The following is a 12,500-nucleotide window of genomic DNA, read 5'->3' on the forward strand; positions in this document are numbered from 1 at the left end:
GCTAGGTCAGTCCATGACCTTAATGTGCTTCTTCTTGAGCCACTCCTTTGTTGCCTTTTTTAAAAAATTTTTTTTTACTTATTTCACTCACTGAAATGCAAATCAATTTCTAACCTTTATATAATGTGTTTTTTCTGAATTTTTTTGGTTTCTATATGTTAAAATAAACCTACCATAAAAATTACAGACCCTTCATTTCTTTGTAAGTGGGCAAACTTACAAAATCAGCAGGGGATCAAATAAATATTTTCCCCACTGTATAATAAATGTATATAAGAAACATAATAATAAATGTATATAAACAATTATAAACAGTACATAAATACATTTTAAAAGGAAAAAAAATGTTAACACTTTATTTTAAGGTGTCCGTGTTACACGTTACATGTACTAACTATTATAATAACAATAAATTATGCATAATAACATGCAAGTAACACTAAGCCACACCCTAACCATATAGTAAGTACATGAGTTAATTAATATTACTCAGTACTTGAATGTATAATTACATTGTAACAAGGACACCTCAAAATAAAGTGTAACCAAAAAATTATGTATCATTACACACATATACATATATAGTAAAAAACAACAACATTACACTAGACACTAACACTAGAATAAAATTGTTCACAATTATTTTTTTTGGTTGACAGGGTTTACATTTAATTGTGTAGAATTAAAAAGTTAACATTTCCTTCATTTAAAAAAAAAAAAAAAAAAAAAGAATTAAAAGGTTCTTGATTGAAAAAATCCAAAGTTCTTGAATGCAAATAGAAGAGACAGAATTTCTGGGTTTTGTTTCTGAAACATACCTGTTCCCACTATATTTGGGAGAGTCAGACTGAGAAGTAGCTGCTGCAAAACTGACCTAAAAGGAAGAAAAAAAAATGAGAACATCCACTTCACACTGCAATCCTTTTCTATGTCTGTTTCTCAGTGAGTGGTGTCTATTTCTTCTTACCAGACCGCAGTGGAGGCCCACCAGCCTACAGTCAGCATATCTGCTATCGTTGGCTGTCAAAAACAAACACACAAACATAGATGCCACAATCTAGACAAACAATCAAAATTTTGGACTTAGTTTCCACATTACAGAAGTCTATCAGAAACCTCTACATTGATGGTTTTTAAAGAAGCTGACACATATACTTTACCACATATATAGAGCGGGGTCCGGCAGCAGCTTTAGTTTCTCTCTCCGGGTCGCAGACGGATTGGTAGTCGTAGGTTTTATTAAAAGAGAACAGCGAGGTATTGACCAAAGTGATCATCAGAACAGGGTCCACTTCACCAAAGAACTGACCTATCTGAAACATCCGAGTGAGAATATGAAAACTACATCTTTGTGTGACTGTTAGCACACAGTATTGCTGGACCTGCGGCATTAGCCTTGTAAATATATTCTACCTGTGTGATATATTCATCCTGATTGGACATGAGCAGAAATCCGCCATCATCCAGAATCACGCAGTCCACTTGCTGAGGAGTAAAACCAGCCATTCATCAGAAACCGAGAGTGAAAGCAGCTTTAGATAAGTAGCTACAGAGGTCAAAGCAGCATGAAGCAGTCAGCGCCCTACCTTATCATTTCGGAGGCACCCGCAGATCTCATCTTTGCACTGCGGAGAGGAAATTATGTGAGGAGAGAGCTAAGAATTCATGAAACAAGTCTTTTACAACATTTATTAGAGCGAGTCAATTCATCTCCGTTCTCAGACGGCAATATCGGCCCATCTAGAGAGGCTACGTTTGTGACTAAACAGCTTCCACATGTGCTGATAAGGAAACGAGGGTCATTTCTGCTTACATTTTTCTTGGTGGTAGCGTTTATGAAGCTGTTCATCCAGGCCGACACGTTGAGTTTGACTCCCACCACTGTATGATAACACAAAACACACACTGTCATCGGTGTTGAAATCCTACTCAAGCGAGGTCAACAAATATAATGATAAAAGATTCAGATGATGAGATGAAGCAATGTCAGGGTCAGTAGAGAATGACCAAACGATTAGTCACAACCTTCGTTAGTCATCAGTGATGAATCATTAAAACACAAACAAAATTATTTACGCAAGAACTTGTCAAATTCGTTAAAATTAAATACCAGTGACATTACTGTTTTTTCTTTTTCTTTTAAAGATAAACCTTTTTACTTAACCACAGAGAAATAACTGTACTACTGGTTGGAAATTCTCGATAATTCACTATATATAGGTCTATTAAAGCTAAACAGTTATAACATTTATTATATCGACCAAATATTTAATAGAAGACATTTTCACTACCATTCAAAAGTTAGGGTCTGTGATTTTTTTTAAATGTTCATCAAGGCTGCATTTATTTGGTCAAAATCACAGTAAAAACTTTAATTTTATTTTATTATTATTACAATTTTAAATGCGTATTTTATATTAGAATATATTATAAAATTAAATGTTTTCCAGTGAATTTTTAGCAGCCATTACTCCAGTATTCAGTGTCGCATGATCTTTCAGAAATCATTATTATTCTCAGTGTTGAAAACTGTGATTTGTGGAAACTGACACTTTTTTTTTGATTATTTGATGAATAGAAGATTCAAAAGTACATTTCTTTGAATAGAAATATTTTGTAACATTATAAATGATAAAATCTTTACTGTCACATTTGAGTTAAGTATTAATAATACAGCATAATAACAAATTAATTTTTACGGGAAATAAATATTGAAAATAAAATAATAATAAAATAAAACACCCTATAAAGTCAGTTAGACTGCATTTATGGATCTAAGGTTTACACTATGTTACTCTATGTTACTGGTTATTTCTTTTTATTAATTAAAGAAAAGAAATAGCTGAATCATAAACAGTTTTTTTAATTATTTAATGAATAGAAGTACAGCATTTATTTGAAATAGAAATATTTTATAACATTATAAAATGTCTTTACTGTCACGTTTCACCAATTTAATGCATTCCTTGGTCAATAAAAATATTAATATTAATTCTAAAAAGATCATACTGACCCCAAACTTTTGAACAGTAAAGTAGCTGTATTTTTTAAGAGCTCACCAGCAGGTTTGAGTTTTGCTCCATTAATGTCCAAGTCCACTGCTTTACTGACAAGGATACCGGACTCATAACCAGACTCTCTGCTCCCTGTTTCAACAGAGAAGACAGCACAAATGCAGAACAATAAAATGCATTTAAGGTCAGACTGGCCCTCTTTGCTCTATTTCACTTAACTAATCCAAACAGGCATGGTTTTAGTATCCTAATGCTGTTAATGCAATTCTTCTGGTAACACCTGCCAAGGTAGACATGTTACATCTGATATCGAAATGTTTGAGAGATCTATCAGGGTTTCAGTCTGCGTTCACCATTAACTTAAATGGTAAAACCTCCCATAAACACAAGGACCAGGCGTTCCCCTGGGGTTGAGTTTTGGCACATGGGTGCTTCTCGACCGTGTGTGTATTAGTCCTGCAGACCACACGTGCGTGAATGTGAGGTAGTCTCATTGAATGGTAATCCCCCAGTAATATAAGCTTACTCGACCTTGGCAGGAGATCTGTAGGTGCGCATTTCAAGTAGATCAACAGCTGTCTTAGTAAAGCAGTGTGCCAAAGAGAGCACACATCGATCCAAATGTTAGAGAGGGGATGTGTACTGAAAGAATAAGAGTGTGCTTCTTACTGTTGACGTATGGGGCGGTGAAGATGTATATGTCATTGTCCAGACTCCTTTTGTAAAAACTTGAGTCATAGGTCTCAGAGTTTTCACCCCATTCTTCCCCGGCACTGAGAAAGAGAGAGAAAAGTGAGAGAAAGAAATAGATTAAGAGGCATTTTAAACAAAATGATAAACAATAGCAATATAAATAATGCAACAACTGAACTCAAGAATGCATAACCCAAAAATCCTACATGAATGCATACAGAGAATCAAATGCCTTGTACTGGATTGAGTGGTTTTCATTAAGAAAAGGCATCCTGCTTTTATCTAGAATCATTTAAGAAAGAAAACACAAATGTTTAAATATTAAACCTTTTTACTTGAATGTTTGTTCACTTTCCTACATATACAATAAAAAGAAAGAAATTCAGTTTAATTATAACTGTGTAAATTAAATCGCTGAGGCTCACATCTATAAATAAAATAAAATAAACTAAATATCAAGCAATTAATAAATTAATTTAAAGTGCAGACATAAATCTCAGAGTGGTGACATAAATCTCCAAGATAAGTATTAATAATACAGCATATCAAGGAATTATTTTACTGGAAATAAATACTGAAAATAAAATAAAATAAAGCCACACCCTATAAAGTCAATTAGACTGCATTTATGAATCTAAGGTTCAAGCAAAGAAAAAGCAAAATATATGATTGTGGGAAAAAAATATTATTTCTAAAGTTAGTCAGCAATGAGACACAAATATCTATGATAAGTAATAACAATACAACATGCCAAACATTTGAGGAAGAGGAGAATCTTAAAGCGACAAGTGATAAAAATCTCAGCCATGTCAATCAAACCTTATATTTCCCCCAGTGAAACAAAAAAAGGATGATGATTAGCAGTATGTACATGCTGCTCAATGCCAGAAAACGCACATGGATTGTGGTTGGTTCTGTGAAGCTCCAAAAAAAGACAAAGAAAACAGGTATTTTGTTTTTGGAAACGAGGTGAGTTAATATGAACTGCGAATAAGTGCACCACTGTAGCTTCTTAAACACCGTCCTGCTGTTTTACACCACGTCACCACCAGAGTAAGTTTATGAACTCAACCACTTGCTGTTATAGATTTAAGCTAATAAAGACAGGAGAAAGAAAGCGAGAGCTGCACATGGCTCCCATAAGAAATCTCAAAAGAGTCACTCTGTACCAGAAACATCCTCTCTCACTCTTTCTTTCAGTCTCAACCGCAGACCCCTGCGGGGCTTGCAGACAGAGGAAAGATCGGAAAGAATTTAGCATCTCTCACACACACTTGCACACATGGGGATGGAGAAGTGCACATATTTCACACAACTGTGAATGGAACTTACCTTTTAGGATACACACGTGTAATGCCTCCATCTGTAGCCACAAACTGGGCCAAAACTCCATCTCTAATGAAATAAAAAAAAACTTTTCAATTTTCCTAAAAACCACAAACAGAAACCAAGCAACTCTAGCTCTAGCTGTAACTAGCTTTACACCTGTGAGTGTTTTGTTTAGGTATTCTAGCCTTGTACTTTAAATTCAATTATTTCAAGAACATTCCGAGTAACTAATAACACATTCAGCCTCCAAATTAAAAAAAAAAATAAAACAATGGAATATTTGGGTCATTCCTCAATGTACAAATTTAATTGAAACACCATTTGTTTAATTGAAAACACAATTTTGAAATGTGTCGCATGCATTAAGTACTGTGTTTTTGGACTCCCACATGGTCGGGTTCTTTAATCCTGGTTATAATTGCTAGACTCTCGAGTTTGCTTTCGACAATAAGACAGCAGTCTTATTCATGTCAGGACTCTAAATAGAGCTTTGTGTTCAGCAGTTATACAAAGGCGTCTCTCTGGTCTGCAGAGATCTTTGTACTTGAAAACTCGAGACATTTCACACAGATGTAGATGAGTGTTTTATGTTGTTCCATGTGTGTGTTTTGCTCTAAACTTACACATTCTGATCCTTCCAGACATTGACAAGGTCTGCTGTGAGACCGGCGTCCAGCAGCAGCCGGTTTACAAGAGTGAGATTACCTGAACAATACAGACAAAGAGAAAGGAAAGTCTTTATAGTCGATAGTTTTGGATTATGTCATGGAAAACAGGATTTTCCCATGTTCAAACTCCACTCCCTGTCGACCTAGAATGTGGAAACTAACTGCAAAACTGCAGAAATCTTCATGGCTGTGACAACCATTTACACAAAACTGTTGAAATGAAACAAATGAAACTAGAAAATTGAAAACAGAAATTGTTTGTCAGTCTGGTGTATATATATATATATATATATATATATATATATAGGTCTGTTGCCAATCAGAATTCTACATAAACATATATACATATACATATATACACACAAACCTCTCTTACTTCTCAGGAGAAAAATAATGCTTATTAAGCAAAGATCTTTGGGTGTGTTCGTGCGTGAGCGCTGTATAACATCTCTTTACTAAAAAGAGTGAGTCATGATCGGTAAGAACATTAGGATGACAGCGCTGGAGTCATTACAGAGCAGACTAATCAATTACAGTGTGATTAAACAGAGCGCTGGCAGGGGTCACCTTCACAGACGGCAGGACCGCCACACACGCTGACATAATTTGAGCGGGAATCAACCTGACTCAGCCACTAAAAGAGAGTAATCTGAGCCCCCTCACCTCTGATATCACTACATCATGTTTTCAAAAATAACCACAGTGGTTTGTGTTTGCAAAAGGTGGTGTTATACAAGGGGCTGAAAAAGTATTTGAAACTTTGATGTCCAGTTGGTTTGATTACATCAGGTTTAATATCACCGCAAAAATTATTCATAAAACACTTGAACATTTAACTATAAACAAAAGACAGTTCACTGAGAGTGTTTCTATGTTCATTTGAATTTAACATTCATACTGAATACTGTTTTACTGCATTCTGTGCTACACACTGAATATATATATACAGTGTATATATATATATATACTGTATATATATATATATATATATATATTTAGGGCTGCATGATAAATTGCATGCGATTGTCATGCGCATCTCGTCAGTAAAGCCGGTTCTGTGATTAGTAGTAAATCTCCATCACGTGCTTTCAGATGGAGTGGCATTTAATACACAGAGCCGTAGTTCACTGACAAGCTATGCAATATCGCGTTCATAATCTTTGCGATTATGAACGCGATATTGCGTAGCTTATAATTTCATAGAGACATCAGTAGTATTGGCATCAACGATAATCACCTTCAGGCAAATAAAAAAAGATGCCATTAAACAACTATTAAAAATATATTGTCTTTAAGTTGTTTCTACATTAATTTAAAGATTGAATGTGAAATTATTGCAATATAATAGTATATTTAAAAACTTTAATGTTAAGTGGGATTAATCACGATTATTTGTGATTAATTTCAGAAACAAATGTGATTAGTTATTTTTTAATCGATTGACAGCACTAATAAATACATAAGCAAGCACAGCTTATAGTCATCACACAAGAAAAGGAAGGTCAAGTTGAGCTTATTGCACTGTGGGACAGCGCTAACACTTTAAGATAGATAAATGTGTTCAGGTTTGCACTCACACAGAGGATCATTTGGAGTTTTCCTGTCAATATACTCATTGAAGTCCATCAGAAACTGGGTGTTGTTGGATGAGATTTTGAGGTCCTTGCAGTATTCCCTGAAAAACATTGTTAGTGTTTAATCACAGAAAAACACACAATCAGTTTGATGACCACAGTGAGGCCTGCGTATTCAAGTAGTGTGACGTTTTCACCAAGCATTTCCGCTGCCGTGTCTGTGGGATCCATTGTTAAGGGGAGTAAAGTTTGGGTCTGAAGGTGTGAATTTATAGGCCTTCAAAGACCAATGGAGTCTAGATACAGTCCACATAAACCTGTCACGACTAAACCCTGTGGGAGGTCTGCGGTTTCTGCTCTGTGTGTGTGTGTTACCTGGGTGCAATAAAGGTGTACCCATATTCCTCAAATTTCTCCTGCTGCATGGTTTCAAAGGCTACAGAGAGAGAGAGAGAGAGAGAGAGAGAGAGAGATTTAAATAAGTTTAGACAGCATATTGAAAACATTTAAAACTATGTCAATATTTAGTAATTCTGAGATTAGACTGGTATAGATGGTAACTCTTCCCTACAGAGTCTCTGGCTATGTGTGACAAATTCCTTAATTTTTTTGTGGACAAGATATTAGGCTAGATATTCCCTCTCCTTGTCAAGATCCCTCTGTCCCTCCACTCTTTACTAGCATCTTGAGTCAGTTTGAGCCTGTAACTCTGCCTGCTCTACAAGATATTGTAAACCAGCTTAAACCCTATGGATCTTCCTATGACATTCTTCCTCCTCGATTTTTTAAACATATTTTTGAGGTGATTGGGCCTACTGTTCTTAAGATTATGAACAGCTGCCTTGAAATGGCAATGGTTCCAGATGACATGAAGTACGCCATTGTACATCCACTTCTTAAAAAGCCTAATTTAGATCCGACAGTGCTGACTAATTTTAGGCCAGTCTCAAATCTCTCTTTTATGTCAAAATTTTTAGAGAAAATAGTGTTTCACCAACTACAGAGCTTTCCATTTAATAACAATATTTTCGAAGTGTTCCAATCAGGTTTTAGGAAAAACCATTCCACAGAAACAACACTGGTTAAAGTTCTGAATGATATTTTACTGACTCTTGATGCTGCCAGATCTGCTGTGTTAGTGCTGTTAGATCTGAAGGCGGCATTTGATACAATTGACCACTCCGTTTTGATTTCTCGTTTGGAGCACTGGGTGGGCATTCAGCGTAATGCTCTCAAATGGTTTCAATCCTATTTTAACAATAGAAGGTTCTCTGTTAGTGTTGGTGAATTTACTTCAGATGCAGCTCCCCTTACGTGCGGTGTCCCTCAAGGCTCTATTCTCGCTCCAATCTTATTCTCTTTGTACATGCTTCCCCTGGGGTCGATTTTTAGGAAACATGGTGTCTCCTTCCATTGTTACGCAGATGATACCCAAATCTATCTGCCCCTGAAATCTAATAACAAGGGTTTGGATGCTCTGCTGGCATGTCTAGCTGATGTTAAGGCCTGGATGTCCCTAAATTTTCTTCACCTTAATGAAGGCAAAACTGACATTATAGTTTTGAAACATCAGAAGTTGCTAGCACCCCTGGCTTGAATCTTGGCCATTTGTCTTCCTGTGTGAAACCAGTAGTGAAGAATTAGGGGGTCTATTTTGATAGTGCTCTCAAATTTGACAAACAGATTAGTACAGTAGTCAAAACCAGTTTTTTCCATCTCAGTCTTAGCTAAAGTGAAACCATTTCTTTCTTATAAGGACTTTGAAAGGGTCATTCATGCTTTTATTTCAACGAGGCTCGATTTCTGTAATTCCCTTTACATTGGTATTAATCAAGCATCTCTTAATCGACTTCAAATGGTACAAAATGCTGCTGCTAGGCTCCTTACTGGTGTGCGTAAACGAGAGCACATAACCCCAGCATTAATATCTTTGCATTGGCTCCCAATTCGTTATAGAATAGATTTTAAAGTCCTGCTGCTGGTTTTTAAAGCTCTGAATGGGTTAACTCCTGTATATCTGTCTGATTTATTATCTGCTCACAATCCTGGAAGGTCTCTTAGGTCTTCCAACCAGAGACTATTAAACGTTCCTCAGGCTATATTGAAATTAAGAGGCGACCGAGCCTTTGCTGTTGCTGCTCCGAAACTCTGGAGCAGCCTACCGGTTTCTATTAGAACTGCCTCTACACTGAATGCGTTTACAGCCAAACTCAAAACCGATCTTTTTTTCTCTGGCTTTTAACTGTAGTTAATTGTGGTGTGCCAGCTCTGTTCTGTGCTGTAATTTATGTTGTTCTGAGTGCTAATGTTGTTGATATTTGATTGATTGTACAGTATCTTGGTCAACAATCATTGTTTTTATTGGTGCTATATAAATAAAGTTGAGTTGAGTTGAGAACTATCCAAGTGAAATACTAGTAAACATGGCATAACAAAATGTTATTTCATTGTATATGTAGATCTCAACTGCTTTAATTCAAATGTACTAGTTTTTCCCTGCTGTAAAAATATGCCTAAAACCAGCTTAAACTGGTTTAAGATAGTCTTGCAGCCTTGCCAAGCTGGTCTTAAGCTGGTTTAACTGTTATCCACAGGCCCAAACTCTCTAAAACCAGTACAAAGACCAACATGGGAGACCAACAAAGACAGTCAAGCCATTTTAGGCTGGTTTAAAATGATTTTTTCCCAAAAGGGAAATCACACCAGCATTGTAGCAACCATGCCAATCTTTAGTTATTGGTATCAGCATTGGCCATTGAAAAACCCAACACGTTTTACAAAAGAAGCTGGCATGTTAAATCAATTGTAGTAGTCTTTCCCTGCTGAAAAAAACATGCACAAGACCAGCCTAAACTGGTTTAAGATGGTCTTGCAGCCTTGCCAAGCCGGTCTTCAGCTGGTCTAGCTGTTATCCACAGCCCAAAACCCCTCTTAAACCAGTCAAAAGACCAGCATGGGAGACCATCAAACCATTTTAGGCTGGTTTAAGATGATTTTCGTCAACAGGGATATAACATATCAGCATTTTAGCAGCCATACTAATCTCTAGTTACTGGTATCAGCATTGTCCATTGAAAAACCCATATCAGATGATTTGACTGAGCACGTTTTACAGGAAAAGCTGGCATCTTAAACAAACAAAAGCAGTAATTAACTGCATGCAGAATGAATGTTTATAGATTTAAAAAAAAAAAAAAAAAAATGAAATGCACTTTTGAGAAGGGACATTATTTTGAAAAAACACACAAACAGATGGGAAATGACCCCTCTGGGAAAAGAAAAAAAAGAAACATATCAGCATTTTAGCAGCCATACTAATCTCTAGTTACTGGTATCAGCATTGTCCATTGAAAAACCCATATCAGATGATTTGACTGAGCACGTTTTACAGGAAAAGCTGGCATCTTAAACAAACAAAAGCAGTAATTAACTGCATGCAGAATGAATGTTTATAGATTTAAAAAAAAAAAAAAAAAATGAAATGCACTTTTGAGAAGTGACATTATTTTGATAAAACACACAAACAGATGTGACATGACCGCTCTGGGAAAAGAAAAAAAAGATAAAAATAGATGCATGCAAATGACACTGAAAATAAATGATACAACAACTGATGAATGAAATAAAACACAAAGGTCTGAGAAGAGAAGGGTGCAGTACTTGCCCTTGTTTCCTGTGGTGAAAATCCAGCCAATCAGAAGACAAAGAGAAAGACAAAGTTACCACAGTCCATCACAGTCCCAAAAGACATCCAAAATTGTAAACCGGATACTCTGAAAACAGCATTTCATATAAAACATGCTCATGGAGACGATGGCGGTTTCAGATTAAGCAAAAGCCTGGACACACAACAAAGACGTGAGTTTGAGATTACAGACGTGAAGAAATGGATGCAGACAGTCTTTTCCATTCAACACAGAGAGTTACGAGAGGAGTGAGCGGAGAGTTTGGCAGGCATGGTAAAATAATTCTGACGCTTGATGAAAACATCAAATGACATGATGGTTGAACAAATTGGCATGTGGTATTCACGATCAGCAAAAAAAAAAAAGGTCAGCCAGTGTTTGGTGAAGTCACATCAAACTCTCTTTGTACATCAAAGGTGCACACGCAATCAGCCATTGATGTGAGCCAGTAGATCAAAACAGAACCAGACCATCTCAGCATACAGGAGAAGTTGATTTGCCTGGAAACTTACGGACTGCACTTTCACCAAGCCAAACAAAGGATTAACCCTAATTTTTATGTTAGAACAATGAAAATCCACTGTGATTGTAATAAAATCAATATAAACAAAAGAGATAGACAAAACAACTCAAAACAGTTGGTCTTAATATATTGTTGAGAACTGATGGCTTGCTGTGTGTACACAACATTGTGTTCTCGGCTGAGGCAATTGCTTGCAAAATTTTAAACAGCTTTGAATTTAGAGCCAGAAATATTCATGTTTTATTTTTTCAGGGTTCATCAAATCTGGCCTTGGAGGTCCATTGTCCTGCAGAGTTTAAATTAAACTCTAATCAAACACACCAGAGCAAGCAAATCATGTTCTTCAGCATTACAAGAGAGTTATTATAGGCATGTGATGTTGATCAGGTTTGGAGCTAAACTCTGCGGGACAGCAGACCTCCATAAAACCTTGTTTTATATTTTTAAGTGATGCCCTTGAAGGCTATGCTTAGGAGTTTTAGTATTCAACTTTGGTGGTATTAATTTACGCTTCTTTTTTTTACCATATTACTAAGTGATCTGACTAAAGATCTTCACTTGGCAGATGACAAAAAGGCCAAAACAATTTCACTGACTGAAAGAGGGACCACAGTCATATCTAGAGACCAGAATATCACATTCTTGAACGGTGGGCTATCTTGACTTGGGCTACTAAGCAACCACCCAGAATCTTAAAATGTGTTTTAAATCAGGAACATTGTTCGATTAAATATAGAAGTTCTAAACGTGGAAGCCGTTTCCACAGAATCTGTGAAAGCTGTTAGGATTGTTACTGTGTTTCATTGAGTCATCATCAGTGTTGTTATTGTTAACTAAAACCAAAACTATTAAAAATTATTTCCATTAATTGAAAACAAGCTGGAATGGAATAAAATAAAAATAAAGATTGAAACATTTAAGTTTTAATTTTAAGTTGTAATTATTAATTAATAAAATGTATATTAAAATGAAAACTGAAAATATATATATAAAAAATTCTAAATATTAATAAA

General features: G+C 35.8%; 1 protein-coding gene across 1 annotated transcript in view; it reads right to left on the bottom strand.

Moving 5' to 3' along the window:
• LOC107723934 (voltage-dependent calcium channel subunit alpha-2/delta-1-like) overlaps positions 1-12,500 on the bottom strand; it is a 142,540-nt gene that overhangs the window by 9,898 nt on the left and 120,142 nt on the right. Inside the window, exons 24-36 of the mRNA XM_016532664.1 lie at positions 10,943-10,951; positions 7,654-7,714; positions 7,282-7,379; positions 5,660-5,741; positions 5,040-5,102; positions 3,684-3,787; positions 3,060-3,146; positions 1,814-1,881; positions 1,587-1,625; positions 1,414-1,485; positions 1,161-1,313; positions 968-1,020; positions 819-874 (exon numbers count right to left, since the gene is read on the bottom strand). Coding sequence (XP_016388150.1) covers positions 819-874; positions 968-1,020; positions 1,161-1,313; positions 1,414-1,485; positions 1,587-1,625; positions 1,814-1,881; positions 3,060-3,146; positions 3,684-3,787; positions 5,040-5,102; positions 5,660-5,741; positions 7,282-7,379; positions 7,654-7,714; positions 10,943-10,951 — 945 coding nt within the window. The remainder of the gene's footprint in view (positions 1-818; positions 875-967; positions 1,021-1,160; positions 1,314-1,413; positions 1,486-1,586; positions 1,626-1,813; positions 1,882-3,059; positions 3,147-3,683; positions 3,788-5,039; positions 5,103-5,659; positions 5,742-7,281; positions 7,380-7,653; positions 7,715-10,942; positions 10,952-12,500) is intronic.

This window comes from Sinocyclocheilus rhinocerous, unplaced genomic scaffold (assembly GCF_001515625.1).
Source record: "Sinocyclocheilus rhinocerous isolate Xijiao unplaced genomic scaffold, SAMN03320098_v1.1 scaffold2049, whole genome shotgun sequence".
Taxonomy (NCBI): Eukaryota; Metazoa; Chordata; class Actinopteri; order Cypriniformes; family Cyprinidae; genus Sinocyclocheilus; species Sinocyclocheilus rhinocerous.